The sequence below is a fragment of the Electrona antarctica genome, assembly GCF_951216825.1.
Source record: "Electrona antarctica genome assembly, chromosome: 3".
In the NCBI taxonomy this organism is placed as follows: domain Eukaryota; kingdom Metazoa; phylum Chordata; class Actinopteri; order Myctophiformes; family Myctophidae; genus Electrona; species Electrona antarctica.
The window spans coordinates 13,201,889-13,221,425 of record NC_136808.1 but is presented as its reverse complement, the minus strand read 5'-3'; the positions used below and the strand labels follow the sequence as shown (position 1 = coordinate 13,221,425).

The following is a 19,537-nucleotide window of genomic DNA, read 5'->3' as shown; positions in this document are numbered from 1 at the left end:
TCTATTTTTCTGCTGTCCAGACTAAAATGCAATGCCAGAGTTTTCACAACATAACGGCAGTGTTTTTATTTTTAATTTCTTTTGCTTTCGCCTTATTTTGTATAGAGGGACAGACAGTAGGCTGACAGGAAATGGGGGGAAGACATGCAGTAAAGGCCGTCGGGATCGGGAGTCGAACCCGCGGCACACTGCCAGACTGGGTTGCCAGCCAAGGTGCCTGGACCACTGAGCCATGGCCCAGGGCAGTGTTTTGAAAGATTTCCGTTTTAAGGCCTATTCATACTCGACATGCGGTGGTAAAGGCCTCACCGCTCACCCAGACACATCTCTCTTGTTTTTACTAACCTTATCACCTAAAACTGGAGTATGAATAGGCCTTTAGGGGTTTAAATGTGTGGTTTATAGCAAATGTAGCAACAGTTATGTGATTGAAAACAAAAAGGTCTGAAGTAGCTTAGGTGAATTAGTTCAGATGGGGTCACACATAGAAATAAAGGTACTAGCTTTTTGATGTAACAGCAATGTATGTCATTTCTAAGCCCCCCTCCAGGCTCTCTCTCTCTATTAAACCCTTTAAAACTTTAATTATAGGTTTCAAAAATAGACATGCATGCGTTCTAAAATCCATATTGTCTGTTCTACATTCATGCCAGGGCGATTTGGAATGAAACGCATCCCAACAACACACACACAGTCACACCGGCTATATTAATGCAATCATGGAGGCCCTCTTGAGCGAGGTGAAACGCAAAGCAAACTACAAATCAAAGCGAGCAAGCCCCGAAAGGAAAGTCGGGCTGTGTTGGACAGTTTTGTTGTGATTGTCGATGGCTCCGCTAAGAAAGTCGGTGCCGCTAAATGCACTAATATTATGCAAACCTCTGCTCCGCTGCGCCGGAGAGGCGGCGGTGACGCTCATAGACGAGCATAGTCTCATGTCATGGTGAAAATAAGCATAATATAGCATCGGACACACTATGGGTCCAAATCTATTTAGGATCCGATCCAATTTTAATCAGCTCCGTTTCGGACCCGATCCAATCCTTTTCGGATCCGTTTCGGACCAGATCCAATCCTTCTCGGCTCCGTTTCGGACCCAATCCAGTCCTTCTCGGCTCCGTTTCAGACCCGATCCAATCCTTCGCGGCTCGGTTTCGGACGCGATCCAATCCTTCTCGCCTCGGTTTCAGACCCGATCCAATCCTTCTAGGCCCCGTTTCGGACCGGACACGGTAAATTAGAATGTTTCTCGGCTCTGCTCGGTTCGGTCCAAATATCCTCTGTCCCGTTTCGGACCGGGTCCAATTTTATGGACCCGTGCTACAGTCTTGCACACAAGTAAATGTTTGTAAATAATTTAACAATGAAAAGTGAACCCATAGCTGTTAATAGACAGTTTACAGCTCTAGACAAAGTGACTTAATGTCTCCAGCAAATTGTAGAAAACAGCTGTGTGCCATGTAGGCACAGAGACTTTGATTTGCGCCAAACTGTCTCCCTTCTGTCCTCGTCAAGTATTGTGGGTCTCTGGAGGATGTTTCTGGTTTTATAGATGGAATGTGATACAACTCTTTTTACCTCAATGTTTCATTTCTGCCAGACGTAGACACCAATCATTACTACAGAGCTGTGGGGAGATGGTATTTGTGTGTGTGTGTGTGTGTGTGTGTGTGTGTTAGTGAGAGTGTGTGTGTGTGCTCCCTTATGTGTATGCCTGCATATGTACTCACGTATATGCCTGTGCTTGTACCATGTGTGCGTGCGTGTGTGCGTGCGTGCGTGCGTGCGTGCGTGTGTGTGTGTGTGTGTGTGTGTGTGTGTGTGTGTGAGAGAGAGGAAAGAGAGAGAACGAGAGAGAGAGCAGCAGTGGCGCTATGTGGTAGCGCTGAGAGCCCACTTTGGTTTTTGTTTGGAAGCAGGCCTGATGTTTAGTCTCCTCAGCAAATATCTTTACTGCCTGACTGCCCTCACAATTACATTTCAACAGCAAATCAGGATGTGACTCTCATATATATATAATATATTTATATATACAACACACACACACACACACACACACACACACACACACGTACACACTTCCTAAAAAATTTAAAACGACTAACCAACCAGCCAAGGGGGCGGGGGGGAATGGCTCAGAGGTAGAGTGGCAGCCGCCGGGCTGCCCCAGAGTTAGTGTCGAAGTGTCCTTGAGCAAGACTCTGAACGCCTAATTGCTCCCGATGTGCAGGTTGGTGCCTTGCATGGTTTCCTTCGCCGTCGGTGTATGAATGTGTGTGTGAATGGGTGAATGTAATGCACTCATATATGTAAAGCTCTTTGGATAAAAGCGCTATAAAAATATTAAATGCACAATTTACCATCCAAACAGTACAATAGGATTTTTTTGAAAGGATTTAATTGGTTCTAAAACGGCAAACGGTAAGGACACTGAGCTTTCAATAAGATAAACAAGACTAGAATATTAGGTAATGTTCTTTGTTATAATAATAATTAACCGCTTAAACCGTATACCAAAAATATCTGGTCAATATTCGAGGCATCGCAATGCATTGCATCACGTGACCCGCTTTTTTTTTTTTTTTTACCAATTTTTTAAGAACCCCGTTGTTCGCACAGACATTACACGAGAGGGACACAGCAGTGATGTATACGTACTGTATAACATAATACATGTTTCTTTTTCTAGCAAAACAAATAATATGGGAACCAAAACAAAACGTACTATATACGTATATATACTTGCCATTGTATATATTGTCATTCATATGGTACTTTATTGTTTGCTAATGTATTCATTTGTTTGCTCTGTTTGTAGAAACCACGGTTTTATGGATTAAGGAGAAATAAACCTGCTATTCTGTTGCAATATACCTTGGTGTCACATATACTCTCTGACCGGAGATCAGCTCACATCCAACAAAACTAACCAGCAGAGAATATTTATTAGCAACAATCTTTGTCTTTTTGTGATTTGATCCATTTTGTTGCTTTTTATGGTTGCTCTTAAATGATGCCAATAACATATTCTATTCCAAAGTAAGTGACACTACAGGTCACACACACTTTTTATAATTCTTTGTGTCACTGTCCTACCCTTGCTGTGTCCACAAAATGACCAGATGAATCTGAAAGAATCGGATTGATAGATAGATAGATAGATAGATAGATAGATAGATAGATAGATAGATAGATAGATAGATAGATAGATAGATAGATAGATACTTTATTGATCCCCGAGGGGAAATTGGAATATTACACATAACAAAACGGAAAAAGTACCAAAATCACACCCTAGTTTGTGTTTAATCTTCAGGGCAGTCGAGGGGTGGCCGAGGGGGCTGGAGGGAGAGTGATGATGACTGGAGAAGAGACCGACAGCACAGGGGAGGGATGAGAGGAGACCACCAGCACTCAGGTGGATCATGGAGGGACACGGGAGGGATGAGAGGGGAGCCACGTGGATTCCACAACCAAGGAAGGGCAAGGGGAGGGCAGCAAAGAGAAGAGACGAGAGGAGAGTACTACCAGGCTGGAGCTCCTCATCCTCCTCCAGCACGCTCTAGACACCCCAACAGAGGGAGATACTAACTGGCTTCTACTGTAGGTAAAAAAAAAACAACAGCACTAAAACATAATCATTTCTAATTAATAGCCATGAATTTGACATTGTTAACTTTTCTGGGGCGCTCCGGGGGCTCACCTAGCTGGCAAGAGTGAGCCCCCCCACATAAATAATGTCCTTCTGGCAGCTGGAATGTTGAATCCAACCTGAGTTTCTCTATCAAGGGAAATCTAAATAATCTTAATTATAAAAACATGTTTCTGTATTAATCTGTACTATTATGTAAAGCTCTCTTTTATGATCTTGTCCTTGTCTTTTCTGTAGTGTTTCTTAATTGCGAGTGTTGGTTTTAGCCATAAATGCACTCATGCACTGATAAATCCAGACCCTAAGGGCCACGTTTTGCAAATCATAGTAGTGTTGGTTTTCAATGTATTGAGTGCCAGGACCCACGGGTGGTCTTCTAATATTGGTCCCAGGGAGATGTTATGGCTATGTAGAATGTTAACAATGCTTTGCAATAGCATGCCATGCAGTGTGAGTGGTGTGTACTGTAGTCTAGTGTACAGTATGTGTAGGCTACTATAAGTTAGGTGAATGAGGAGTACATGGTCTTGCCTATGGCTGGGTCTTCCTCTTGGCTGCCTGTGAACATCGTAAGAATCTATCCAGAGAGGAAAAGGATGCCATGAAAGTTCCACATCCTGAAAAACTCTGATCTTTCCTATACAGAATGAACAGAAACACATGCATATGTTCCAGCCTTAGTGCAATGTCCTGAGTGTTTACACTTCCATTTGGGTACATTTGTACTAGTCTTGCGTAGCCATGAGAAATTGCTTCTGAGCCAGTTGACCCTGATGAAGGACATGCAGGCCCAAACGCCTTGGTCCTTTTTTAACCCTTGTTTTCTTTTTCTTTTTAAATCTAACAAAATAAAACATTTTTCTACCACAGAGCTGCCTTGGATCCTCTTTAAAGTTCGCCACCCTCTTACCTCCTTCCACATTGATCTTTACTCAAAAGTATAGAACTTTTAAAGGACTCGTGTCCTGTACTAATGCAGCCTCTCCATTTGTGCGCTGATGGAGAGGCTGTTTGAATGGCTGACGGAATCAAAGGCTAGAGAGGGCCTTTTCTCTGAATGTCTTTCCCCATCATCACCCAGGGGCAGCACAACTTGAGAAGATACTCAACCGGGCCAAAAGGGGGATGTGGCCTTGTGTTTGTTTGAGGGGTAGTTGTGTTGTGGTGTTGGGAGTGGGTGAGGGGGGGGGGGGGGGGTTGTATGTGGGGAGGGGAGGGGAGGACAAGGGTGGGGCGCACACACGCACGCCACGCACCCTCGCACGCACGCACGTGTGCACACACACACACACACACACACACACACACACACACACACACACACACACACGGGTACACTCAACTCCTTCAGATCATAACAATAACATGTGGAGGGATGTGTGCTGGCTGTGTTGTGGAGGAAGATGAGGATGGAGGACGTGCAGAGGGAGGGGAGGACGGAACAATGAGGGAAAACATTGTGAAGAAACCAGAAAGCTTGGGCGAGAAAGGAGGAAAATGACAGGATTAAGGACGAGGATGAGAGGAAGGTGTCATGGTCTTGAAACGGGAGAGGATAGAAGATGTGGTGGTAGAGAGAGAGAGACACGAAGACAGGTGTGAGAAGGAGACCAGGCGTGAGACGATGAGACAATGAAGGAAAGAAGACAGGAAAGGATAGAGGAAAATACGAGTGAGAAAGGAGAGGAAACGCGGAGAGAAAAAAAAAAGGGATAGCAAAAAAGGAAAAGAACAGAAGCGTTTGCATTCGAGTGTTGGTCGTCGACCTCAACCACAGGAAACCCTTGTTGGCAGGCTGACAGATCAGCTTCCTCTGTGTGTGTGTATATGTATAGTGTGCGCGTGTGTGGTGTGGTGAAGGTCTGGGTGTGGTCCCCTCCAACAGTAGGGAGACAAACAGACAGTCAACCCCCCTCCGAGGCCTCCTCCCTTGGGTTGGCCTCTTTCCTCTCTCACGGCCGTGGTTTGACAGACTACCTTTTCTGCTCTTGTTCTCTCCTGCTCAAGTGCTCTCCCGAGTGCCGTCAACCTCCATGCTGTTGATAAACCGACACACAGGTAGAGTTCCTTCTCAGTGACTTGTGTTCCTAGACAAGATTTCTAAATAACGGCGTCCCCCAGACAATCAGGCATCTGGACACTGAACAGACCAGGAAAAAGCCACATCTTTATTTGACAGTGACTGTGGAGATAGAGTAGGGGAATGGTCCGGTCGGCCGGGAATCAAATCAGAGGTGCTCCGATCGATCGATTTTCACTCCAAATGACTCGATCGGTGATCGGCAATTTACCCGTACTGGAGAAAGCGATCTTTTATACCGTAAAATTGAAGTATAGAAGTCGATCAGATATATAGTATAATATTGTTTTGCATCTTTGGAACAGGCCTAAACATTCTCCTCTTCCTCCCCACACACACAAACAGTTTTGATGTGGGTTTTGACATTTTGGAACGCACAAGATCGGACACCTCTTGTGTCGCCGGAAAACATTGGGCGCTCAACAGATCCTGAACTGATTGTTTGTTCTCTTGGTTAAAGGTGTCCAACTGATAGCATGCACAGTAAAGTTGATTTCACTCTTGAGAGTGTACAAATGTAGCCAAATACGATCTTAAAGTTACAAATGGACACATTTACACTTTTTATTGTATACAGTAATATCAGAAGGTGCATATAACGTGTCCTCCTCGGTACACCTGAACAGCTGTTGGGGAATGATTTGAAGACTGTGGTAAATTATTTTTCACACAAAAGGTAAATGTTTGTCACAAAAATTGCATTTTCAATGCCATACTGGCATACTGTACAGGATTCACTGATGCCATTACAAACAGCTTTTATTGGTTTTCTTGATTTCCGAACAGTGGAGCAAGAAACCCATCTCAAAATACAGGTCTATGGCTATTTGAAAATCATAATAAGAAAACGATAATAAACCTTGATAATATTATGCAAATATGAGGTTTTTCATAAGACCGCAAACAGTACCGCTACATTTCAAGTGACAAGTATCCTGCATTCATGGTCAAATGTGGGTGAAATAAATAAATAGGTATATTACTATATTTGACATTCTGAAATGGTTGATAGATGAAAATGCTTTCTTTATTTCCCAAAGAGTGTGTGAATGATAGTGCACGTGCCTGCGTGCGTGCACAAAGGAAGAACCTTGGCGACTCTGAAATGACTGTTATTTTGTCGTTTCGGGACAGGACAGCCTGTTTTACAATGGCACGAATGTCATCATGGCGCACGCAAATAGAGCGAGCCATAGTGGATAAATATAACCAAAGCGTATTTACAGAAAAGGCTATAAATAGGCTACTTTCTTTAGTTCAGTCTTAAACAGACAAGAAACTGGGGGGAGGGACTTGGTTGTTGGTGTAGAAACTAGAAAGAGGGAGAGAAAGCAAGCAAGCGAGAAATAAAGAAAGGTCAATTAATCTTGGAGATAGACATGGGAAGAAAACCAAGTAGATATTAAAGGACAACTTTAGTTTTTTTCAACCAAGGTTCATATTTAGGTTGTTATTAGAGAAAGTAAAAGATGAGTGTTATTTTTTTTTCATTTGCTGCTTTCTTTCGTTTTGGGGATTTTAGCTGTTTTTGACAGGGGGGCGGGGGCATTCGAGCATGGGGCTAAATATGTATTTTTTTACAAAATATGATGGTGATTTCTTTTTTTTATTATTTACTATAGTCCTAATAGACCCCAGGAAATTACATCCGGCCACAGAAGATCACAGGATCTACTGAATGTGAAGGTAGCCTACTGGGAGAAGCCACACTGTGTGTTATAGGCTCAATATGTAGTTTGACACATTCAGTAGATCTCGTGTGAGATCTATGTGAGATATGTGAGATAGTGTGAGACGGTGCAGGCATACTGTAAATGCAGCCATGTCATTTGCTGTTCACAGTCCTGTCCCCTGGTAGCTGTATCTTTTCATCTCCACTCACACCACTCCTCCACTATCCTCGCTTCTCTCCTTTATTCTCACCTCACACTCGCCTCTGCCTCTGGCTGTCCCTCACAACCTCCACCACAGCTTTAAATCTCCCCCTCTCTCCTTCAGCCTAACCACCTGTTGCATGCGGCCTCCTCTCCATTATGACCGTTTGCCGTTGTCGTTTGAGGTGTATATAACCTGCACATCATGTGCATCTACTCAGGAGACATCATTATAATTAGTACATAATATACAATAATATTATTAATTACATTTTATTGTTTTATTCTATTCAATTTAATTTGTACAAATCATGCCCAGGCAAGAACCAAAGTACATAATGAAGTCATTGTAAACTAAGCCATAATGATGATGATTTTTGTATCTTTTTAAAATAGTACTTAATTAAAAAAGATGACTTTGAAGATTTCCACCCGACAGCGATGACATGGCACCGGCGTATAGGGTCCATTGGGCCACGGCGGGCCGTGGTCCAGTCAATTTAGAGCAAACCACATCATTCAAGCCGCCTTTGTTTAAAATGGTCCCCCATTATGACGTCGGCAAAACCATTCACACCGGAGGAGCACGCCACAGGACAACAAATACATTGTGATGTGGCAGTTGTAGAGTCTGTAAATTGGATACTTTCAAATGTGTGTACAGTAAGTGATTTGATGCTGCATGCTGGGGACCCCGTGGGACCCCCTCAAGGATCCCTTAGGGGTCCCCGGGCCACACTTTGAGAACCAATGGTTTAAGTTTTAGACTTTATTTCTCTGTTCTTTCACCCCCTCCCCCCTTCACTCCTCCATCCATCCACCTCTCCAAGCCTCCCTCGCTCATTTTCTCCCCTCCTCGTCCACTCTTCCGTCTCCCATCAGTCCACCACTCATTTCCCTCTACTTCCACTTCCTCTGCCCTCGTTTCCCTCCCTCCCTTTTCCTCCCTCTTTCTTTTACACATAAACCTCTCTTCCTCTCTCTATCCCTCGCTCGCTCTGCCTGCTTCCCTCTCTGTCTCTGAATGAATGCTCTCTGACTAGTGGAACATATGCTGCTGGTCGTTCAATACCCACCCTGTGTGTGTGTGTGTGTGTGTGTGTGTGTGTGTGTGTGTGTGTGTGTGTGTGTGTGTGTGTGTGTGTGTGTGTGTGTGTGTGTGTGTGTGTGTGTGTGTGTGTGTGTGTGTGTGTGTGTGTGTGTGTGTGTGTGTGTGTGTGTGTGTGTGTGTGTGTGTGTGTGTGTGTGTGTCTGTGTGTGTGTGTGTGTGTGTGTGTGTGTGTGTTCATTGAAACATATGCCTCCTGTTGCACATCGGCCATCTGTTCCCTGAATGAACTGATGGAGTGCTGCTGTAACCATGGCAATAGGCCATTCAGTCAAATAGGCTCCCCTACCACCATCACCCTACCCTACACCCCCCCCCCCCCCCCCCCCCACCCCAGCCCGGGGTGTGTGTGTGTGCGTGTGTGTGTGCATGCGTGTGTGCATGCGTGTGCGTGTGCATGCGTGTGCGTGTGTGTGTTCATGTTTAGGAATTGACCGACAGAGTGGAGGAATTCCCACATGGTGATGAAATGAGGTTGACCTTCCGAGATGACCTACACCTCAGCTCTCCATTCTTGTACCGAATTTAACACTTGGTCGATGTGTACACTTGGTCCTACGACGGTGTCGACCGCAGACCGATCTGTAGATCTGCTACTTTTCGGTGCGCGGCGACACCGCGCATACATTTAGGACTGACATTCCATTACTGTGACTATACGTGGCTTGGCGTGCGGTTGGAGTTAGGGACAGGGTTCTAGTAATGGGGCGAGTCGGACCAATGCACCGTCGGAACAATGACACAGCACCATTCTTTTTTTCCCCTTTTTTTTAAAGATATTTTTTGGGGCCTTTTTGTCATTATTAATAGATTTTACAGTAGCTACACAGGAAAGGGGGAGAGAGATGGGGGAACTTGGGGAAGACACGCAGCAAAGGTCGTCGGGATCGGGACTCGAACCCGCAACACATTGTCCAGGTGCCGCTCGGTCGGCCCTGCAGGCCACACAGCGTCATTCTTATCAGGCATTGTCATGTCAAGCATCACAGGTTTTATGTTTGGTTTAGTTAGTTTAGTTTAGTTTAGTTTAGTTTAGTTTAGTTTAGTTTAGTTTAGTTTAGTTTAGTTTAGTTATTTACCAAGACCAAACACTTAACGGTTTGTTCCCAGTGACGTTTCACCACCGACAGAGCAAAACAGAGCTTACACTGTTCAATGAACACCGAAGACTTTGGATGTTATTTTGAATGACTTCTGGTACATGGCTCACATTTACATCAAAACACGTCCAATTACCAGATGACACTTCATCACACGTGTGCACTAGTTGTATGCACGCACGCACGCGCTGCACACACACACACACACACACACACACACACACACACATGAACGCACGTACATACACAAGACGCAGGGCAACAGTGAAAAATAATCGTCTCAACTGTCTGTAACCACCGGTCTATTCATCCTCAACCTCAGTCAATGCACTCAGCAGCCCCACCCACCCACCCACTCACTCACCCACCCACCCATCCACTCTCACACACACACACACACACACACACACACACACACACACACACACACACACACACACACACACACACACACAAACCCCACCCACTTACTGTCTCTCACGCTCAATATACAAACTCTTGACTCCCCCTTGCACACATGCTGTACACACACACACAAATGCGCACGCACAGACTGACCTCACCCACTACACACACACACACACATACACACCCTGCCCCACCCATTGCAGTGGTCTGCTGGCCATATGTCATCCCCTCTCCTCTGAGCAGCCTCTCTTGGGACCCCCAAATCTTTTGTACGTTTTGCGTGCATGGCTGTGATAGAGAGACAGGCTCTAGACAGTGATAGAGAGACAGGCTCAGACAGTGATAGAGAGACAGGCTCAGACAGTGATAGAGAGACAGGCTCAGACAGTGATAGAGAGACAGGCTCAGACAGTGATAGAGAGACAGGCTCAGACAGTGATAGAGAGACAGGCTCAGACAGCCAGTGCAAGTGCGTGTTCCATCTCATCTTTCTCTGAACTGTATCCTACCTTGCAAGAAGGAAAACATGTCAGAGCAGCTAAGTAGTCCCCACTGTTTCTCAATGTCAGGTCCGGGGACCGCCAGGGGTCCAAATGGACCTGTAAGGTTCTGTAACTCTGACCCAGAGATAAAGGACTGTGTAAAATGGGGTTCTGTATGTCGCCTAATGCACATCAAACTCGGGGTCCTTGAAATAAAAGGAACTGAGCATCACTGATCAAGTCCAACGATCTCTGCCACGATGAGATCAGATGTCCGAGTCACCTTGTTTTTCTAATTATTTGTTCGGCCCAATTTCTTTTGTTTATTGTCATGATTTGTCACCATCCGAGTTGGCTTTGTCCGCAGCTTACAGGTCTTTAAATAAATACTTTTTGAAACGTCACTGGGAAAAAGGAATTGGGATATTCTCTTCCGGGCCGCTCGTCGTCATGAAAGGTCGCTCTTTAAGGTCAGACTGAAGTGAAGAGGTCTTTTGTCCATCAGTCGACTGACTCCACTCTGAGGCTTAATCAGGATTTTGGCCAGGACTAGACTGAGCTGTGGACATTGCTCTTGCCTTTATGTTTTTATGTATGTAAAGTTGTTTTCTTTTCTGTTTCTCTGTGTTTTGTCAAATGTGTGTATATGTGTTGCATATAAAGGCCGCTGGGTCGTGCAAACTGACAATAAAGTACTATCTCATATCGAGCTTAAATTCCTTGTGCAGTGAGGTGGCTCACTGAGGCCTCATTCGCACGTACCAAACACCAATCAAGCAAATGTTTGGTAGTTTTTTTGGGCCACCACAATGCTTTTCCAATGGGAGTCACATGGTTTGATCAAACATTTGTGTTTGATTGCTGATTGCTGGTGGTGTTCTGCCCCTCCCCCCTCATCAAACAAAAATGTTTGGTGAAACCATGTGACTCCCATTGGAAAAGCATTGTGGTGGCCCCAAAAAACAAAAAAACGACCAAACATTTGCTTGATTGGTGTTTGATACATGTGAATGAGGCCTGAGAATGTCCAGTGTGTTGAGTGGTGGTGACACAACCCTGATTGACCAGCTGACTCCAGGATGCTTCTTTAGCTTAATTGTGCTTATTCAGTTGGTTAACTTAACTGCCACTGATACAAATTATTGCCCTCTCTGTCCTTTCATCAACCCCACACCTTGCTTGGGGTCCTTGACACATTGTCAGGGATGGAATCAAACCTGGGACCTTCTGTATCCCAATTCAGCTATTCAGTCGGAACATTTTCAGAAAATCTTCCAAAAACCAGCAGATCTTACAAGCTGCCGTTTTCTCTATTCCTCATACGCCAAAGTACCGTATATAGGGCTTAAGTGATTAAATGTAGTATCATATTGATTTCCAAAACGGTGTGAAATTAGCAGTCCAGAGACCCCTCGTGTCTTCTAACCGGCCGAGGCCAGCGGGGACATCGCGGAGGCCAGGAGGTGTTTGAATGGCTGTCGGTACAAATGAGCGTTTGAAATGGTCCGTGTGGCACATCAGGGGGATGAGCCGGAGGCTAAAGGGGTCCAGGAGATGCGACGGCTCCCTGTTGAGACGGCGAGCAGCATTGTCCGCGAGAGAGACGGGACAAAGGCAAAAAGACAATAAGCAAAGACAAATGTTTGCTGCTCCCTGGGATCGAACGCTTGATGAAAGGCTCATCTAATCTACACTCTTTGGTTCCCAACAGCTGGACGTTTGACCTACATGAAACTCACTCAGCAGCGGTGGGGAATTAAAGGTACGTTCTGTGAACGTGTGTTTGTGTGTTAGGCAGTGGTGGAAAGTAAGTACCTATGTGCATTTAACATTTTGAGGTGTTAGTATATGGGTTTTTGCACAAAGATACTTAAGCACACCAAAGTCCTTGCAGCGGTGCCGGCCCCTTCCCTGATGAAGGCTTAACCGCCCAAACGTTGGTTTCATGTCTTAATCTGCTGCGTCCTAAATAAACTATTGGCACACAGTGTGTGTGGCCACTTTCTTGTTTTTTCAAGATTCTCTCTTCAGTGTATGAGTTTTTCCCAATACTTTTACTTCTGCTCCACTACATCTCACATCCAAACATTGTACTTTTACTCCACTACATTTATTTGACAGCTTAGTTACTTGTAGATTTGGATTATTATACCCACTTCAGCCCTATACGGTATACATTTTGGCCATTTGAAAATAGGATCTACAGGATCACAATGTGTCGCATTGGGAGCCTGTAGATCTGCTATTTTCAAAAGATTGTTATACATTTGAAAACTTGAAATGGGACATTATGCATTATGAGTACTTTTATGTTTGGTACTTTAAGTAAATTGTTATGCCAATTATTTTGTACTTTTACTTGTAACAGATTATTACTACATTGCAATATTGATACTTTTACTTAAGTAAATAATTTGAGTACTTTTTGAGTATCCCATCACTGGTGTTAGGTATGTTTACATTAGGTCTATTAACTGTGTGTGTGTGTGTGTGTGTGTGTGTGTGTGTGTGTGTGTATGTGTGTGTGTGTGTGTGTGTGTGTGTGGGGGAGAGAGAGAGTGCGTGCACCCGTGCACCTGTGCGTGCGTGTGTGTGTGTGTGTGTGTGTGTGTGTGTGTGCGTGCGCAGTAGGAATGGGGGGGTGAGGAAGGTAGTAGTAAAGTGCTCAATCGGTAGCTGCTTTACTAACTTCCTTCCTGTGTACCAGGCTTTTCTTTGTCGTAGGATGAATAGGGAAAGTAGCAGCTGCAAGCTCTAAGCTTTTCTCAAATGTAGGAAGATTTACACCTATAATGACATACGTACCCAAAATAGGGACGCCACAGTCACGCCAGGCTGAAAGCTGTTTAAGTAAACATGCAGTTCTGCCTCAAGTATGAAGATTCTCACAAATGTAGTGCAACTATTTTGACCTGATGTTGGTAGTGCAGCACGTTTATTTATCATCAAATCAAGGGGTATACATGTCATGACTTGGGAATGGGTTTTGACCTGGCATTTGGTGGAAAGGCACTCTTCACTGAGACAAGAAATGAAAAGAATCCGCACACCATTTTCTGCTCCCAGAACTTTCTTTTACTTAGAGTGGTAACGTTTCGGGCCGTAGTCCTTCCTCAGACCTTCACGAAGGGCCGTAGTCCTTCCTCAGACCTTCACAAAGGTCCGTAGTCCTTCACGAAGGTCCGTAGCCCTTCACGAAGGTCCGTAGCCCTTCCTCAGACCTTCACAAAGGTCCGTAGCCCTTCACGAAGGTCCGTAGTCCTTCCTCAGACCTTCACGAAGGGCCGTAGTCCTTCCTCAGAAGTCAGACCTTCACTAAGGGCCGTAGCTCTTCCTCAGACCTTCACGACGGTCTGTGGAAGGGCTACGGCCCGACCACTTTAAGTAAAATAAAGTTCTGCAGGGAGCAGAAAATGGTGTGCGGATTCTTTTAATTTCTTGACTTGTGACTTTGTTTGATCCAGCACCGTGCCTAGTAGGTACATAGTCGTGCGTGTTCTTTTTTGGCTGTTTTTTCAGCCTACTCTACCACTCTTCACTGAGACCAAATGCAAACCATGGATTCAATTTGCCTATTTCACTCTCAGCATACGTGTACAGATTTTGTTATTGTGCAAGATATGATGAGAGCATGAAATGGGCCTTATTCAAGATCACTACATGTGTATCAATGTTCAGGAGTATCTCTTGATATCACGTGTCTCAGTGATATCATGGGTTGCATATTGGCAATATTTGGGCTTTAGCAAATTGGTATTATTAATATAGAGCCTCTGAGTGCTCAACATGTACTTTTTTTGGGTTGTAGTGTAATTTATTTCATGCCTTGGTTGAATGCTTGATTCTGATTGGTCAGTCGCCAAATTCAGCTGTGTGTTATTTCTTGATAACAGACCCGCTCCGCTCTATAACAGACTAATCAAAGGCTCGGAGCACCTGGCTGCAGTGCTGCGCTGCTTGGATTTTATGCTGTACCCAAAATTACATGTAAACTAACACACAATGTAATTTAACTAAACAACATGCTTTCAAGAATGTTTTTGAAAACATTTGAAGGGAGAAATAGATGACCCAGTACCCGAAACTTTATTCCATTTGATCAACACTTACTTCCTTGTTTCTGAGGCGACTCGTTGCGCTCTAGCTGTGGGGGCCAACTTGGAATGCTTTCAATACCGTAAGAAAGGAAATACTTTGTTTTGTTGTCACTTTTGGGTGTACTATAGCTATAAAATAGCTCAAGGCTGTATTGCTGATTACTTAGGTTAGGACCCCCGCAGTGGTGTCCGGTTAGAACTTAAACCAGGATGCTTCGACTTCTGCCTTCTCCCTGAAGCCGACCCTCTATATATTCTCCGACCAGGCTTGTCACGATGACTAAGCCAGTTAGATCTATCCATATATGGTTCTACCATATCTATCTGATATCAGCACTAGGTCGGCTCGGGCCCAAATATAGGGATTGTCATACTAAACATGTCATATGACATATAGCCCAACGTCCTAGTCAGAGTCTTCGTTACAGCCACCCCAGATTTCACGTTGAAGTCTATACCGCATCCAGAAGACTCAGACAATTTTCCTTTCTTTCGGCTAGGTTCTAACAGGCCAGGCCTGGTAGTTATCCAGCAAGGGAAGCTCTCGAAGATGTTAATCTCTCTCCATTAGTCTGCTGACGATCTGTGTATGCTCACAATCCAAGCTATTTGGCGATCAATGCTCCCTCAATATTATTGACTTGGTTTGGCTGTACGGCAGGAGATACCTCGGAAGATACAGCCACCCCGTGCAAAACTTGAAGATCTCTCATGATTCTGATACGCAACTCTTCAGGTTGACCCTTCAATCCGACCTGCTTGGCAACTGTGTGTAACAAAATGGTTCGCCCTGAACCATCATCCAGAACTGCATATACTTCCATTACTTTGCCACAATTGCAAATTAGAACTTTGCACACCTTTAACATGACATTTCTCCCTTTAGGCGGTGGATAGCCCACATGCAAGGACTCTCCTGCTTATAGTCAAGATTGTAAAAGCTGGCTGCGGTAATTCCTCTTGTAAATCCGGTCCCGTCTCGATCTTAGGTGTCCTAGGGTTCCGCAAAGGTTCATCTGCTCTCCGGTTCAACCGGCTCCTATTAATACTGTGAAAAGCCAGAGGGTGCCTTCCACCACAGTTCACTCCTAGTCTGTAGTTTACAGTTTCTTGCCTGATGACGACGTCCATTGCTGATAACACAGCTTCATCTGTCATATCAAATCTCGTCGTTTGAACCTGCCGCATACCCCAAGATGGTGTGTGCCGCTATTACAGTAATGCCATCTTGCTGGTTACTTGGTGTACGATCGGCAGAATTGGGTGCTACTACCGTACCATGCATTATGACTGTTCGTCTCCGGTTATGCTCATGGTCATTTCTGCGAGAGTGACCGTCCAGCCTCCTTGCTGGACTACTTCGGTCCCTATGAACCTGGACTTCTGGTCTGTCAGCTTGCACTTTAACCTGGACTTCTGGTCTGTCAGCTTGCACTTTCATCTCGATATCCTATCGGTGAACGAAGCCTCTGCCGTCCTCCGACTGCTCCAACATCTATGGGAGGGTTGATATAGCTCCGATGCCCTTGCATCATCATGCTGTCCAGACAATGCTCTCATGATATCCACCAGAGCCTTCTGGCCCTAATGACATCTAAAGCTCTAGGTGAAAGCCTTCGTTACACTCTGCCACCCCCAGATTTCCCATGGAAATCTGTACCATATCTAGAAGGCTTGAACAGTAGACCCCTCAGGCCACCCCAATACAAGCATACGGAGGCTTGAACATCAAGCGTCAGCCATTCAGACCACCCCATTGAGGGCGTCCAGGCGTCCCGCTTTCTTTCTTTGATGTTACGGTGGGTCATAAAAACCTCAAGATCAAATCACATGCCACCCATTAAGGGCGTTCCCTGTCAATGGGTCAGAGTCAGCCAATCCGTGCAGTTCCAGTTCCATCTCTGCACATCACCAGTGCTCTCTCTCCTGCACATCACCAGTGCTCTCTCTTTCCTGCACATCACCAGTGCTCTCTCTTTCCTGCACATCACCAGTGCTCTCTCTTTCCTGCACATCACCAGTGCTCTCTCTTTCCTGCACATCACCAGTGCTCTCTGACTCTAAGGGCCGGGGAGGTCTCACAGCTCCGAGATTCTTGCATCCAGATTCTGGTAACTGGGTGGGTCTCACAGCTTCGAGACGCTGCTGCTCACCTATGGAGCAGCCAGGACCGACAGAGCGTTCATGCTCTGACGGCGACAACTGGGTGGGTCTCACAGCTTCGAGACGCTGCTGCTCACCTAAGGAGCAGCCAGGACCGCCAGAGTGTTCAGACTCTGGCAGCAACTGGGTTACCATCTGGTTAGAATCTTGCCACTGAGTCAGGGGTTGGCTACTCAAGGTATATGGGTTGTAAAGCCAGATACCTTGGTTCGTATGTGTCTGGAAGACTTCAGCATCCCGTTACTGCGAGAAGCCCTAATCCGTACTCAAGAAGGACCATATAAAATAGCTCAAGGCTGTATTGCTGATTACTTAGGTTAGGACCCCCGCAGTGGTGTCCGGTTAGAACTTAAACCAGGATGCTTCGACTTCTGCCTTCTCCCTGAAGCCGACCCTCTATATATTCTCCGACCAGGCTTGTCACGATGACTAAGCCAGTTAGATCTATCCATATATGGTTCTACCATATCTATCTGATATCAGCACTAGGTCGGCTCGGGCCCAAATATAGGGATTGTCATACTAAACATGTCATATGACATATAGCCCAACGTCCTAGTCAGAGTCTTCGTTACAATAGCCATGTAATAAGCGGGATAATGTATGGTTGGGTGGTCATTGTTTATAGATAAATCACCCTGTGGGTGATTTATCACCCAGAGTGTTGCCGTGCACCTGTAAAGACAATGTGCACGTCAACAAACCAGTTGTCATCGCCATGCTGGCTTGTGGTGGACATTTTTGTCAAACTTCCATTTCTGAATAGTGTCATACATATTCTGAAGAACACCTGGGGACTTGACATTGGACCATAATTGGGTCTTATGGTCAAATTGAGAACATTATAATGGTGTGTAAAACAGAAAAGCTCAAATTTGCAACGGACAAGACCAGGTCTTTGCCACGGACACATTTGTCCGTGTACCGACATATCGATGACCCCTGCTGACAACCGGTTCTGTCGTTCTCTCCACCAACACCACAAACAGCCTGATAATTGACACAAACCAAGCAGAAGACTGCAACTTTCCACTTGACTCAGTCATAACATTAACGATTACACAGTCATATCCTGAACCCTGAGAGGGTCCATTGGGTCCATTTTGTACAGTCACATAGCTACAAAATGGATAAATTAACTGTGGATTTGACTGTGTGTACGCTATAGCAGGCATGGATTCATTTTTGTTGTCTAGTCATGCATCTCATGGTTTCTTCTTCATGGGTCTAATTTGAACGGCGGTAAAGAGATGCCTCGGTTGATGGACGGAAAAACACACAAACAGACATGCTGAACACAATACATGTCTTTGCATGCGGGACAACAATTGAATCATAGGGTCTTTTATTCAGCAAACACAGCATTACTGGCCACAGCCTTGCAAACTAGTCATGGCTAACCGAGATGTCTTTATAGATTCTGTACATAAGCATACAAACTGTCGTTATGTACGGCATCTGGCTCTGTGTGTGCATGTGTGGTATGTGTATATGACGGACTTGTTTAGTTACAATCCCTCTTTAACCCCAGACCACTTTCTGTATTTCTTTTTTTCTTTCTTTTCTTCTCATCATCTTCTCTTGTTATGTTAGTCGTTAGCCCCCCCCCCCCCCACACACACACACACACACGGTTTCTGTCTTTCTTTTTCTCAAACACGCACAGTCACTCAGACACTGTCTACTCGTTCACACTGTTCTCCAGGGTTTCGGTGGTCTATTGATCCAAACCACTGGTTGTGCCCAAAGCAAGTCTGGGTAATGGAGTCTCCAGGGGATACAGTAGCACTGTGTGTGTGTGTGTGTGTTTGTGTGTTTGTGTGTGAGTGTGTGTGTGTGTGTGTGTGTGTGTGTGTGTGTGTGTGTGTGTGTGTGTGTGTGTGTGTGTGTGTGTGTGTGTGTGTGTGTGTGTGTGTGTGTGTGTGTGTGTGTGTGTGTGTGTGTCTGACTGACTGTCTGTTTGACTTACTGTTGTTGTTATATTGTTGGCCTGACTGACACGTTGGCATCTCACAGAGCCCTTTCAAGGTTTCTCTCTCTCACACACACACACACACACACACACACACACACACACACACACACACACACACACACACACACACACACACACACACACACACACACACACACACACACATTCCCGACCCATTCTCCAACAGACAGTCTATTGGACCTGTGCCAGCGGCTCTGCTACAAATTTACATATTTTCGGCTCTTCTTTACCCTACATTCTTATCCATGGCCACTTAAAACGAGTAGGCAACTATTGTTGTCATGCTCGTTGCACGGGGTACCTCGGTGTGGTACCCAAAAATGGCATGTCTTGCACGCGCAACGCACCAAGTAGGCCTAAATCACCCAGTTACTTGCATAACAGGTTTTAGCGTGCCCCCCTAGATTCACGACTTGTCAAGTACCAAAAATGGCTGCTTTGCATAACAAGAGGCTTAACTGTTTACACGTCATCGCCAGGTATGAATTAGTCTCTCTCTCTCTACGACAGACTGGCGCAAATTCAAAGGAAAAAAAGAGTGTCCTGTTTTTCCTTTGTTTTGCCAATGGGTTCCCAG

At 45.2% G+C, this 19,537-nt stretch overlaps 1 protein-coding gene across 1 annotated transcript in view; it reads left to right on the top strand.

Moving 5' to 3' along the window:
- fam120b (family with sequence similarity 120 member B) overlaps positions 1 to 4,461 on the top strand; it is a 31,312-nt gene extending 26,851 nt beyond the window's left edge. Inside the window, exon 14 of the mRNA XM_079497593.1 lies at positions 3,317 to 4,461. Within this exon, the coding sequence (XP_079353719.1) occupies positions 3,317 to 3,591 (275 nt within the window). The 3' untranslated portion in view covers positions 3,592 to 4,461. The remainder of the gene's footprint in view (positions 1 to 3,316) is intronic.
- The last annotated feature ends 15,076 nt before the right edge of the window (positions 4,462 to 19,537 follow it).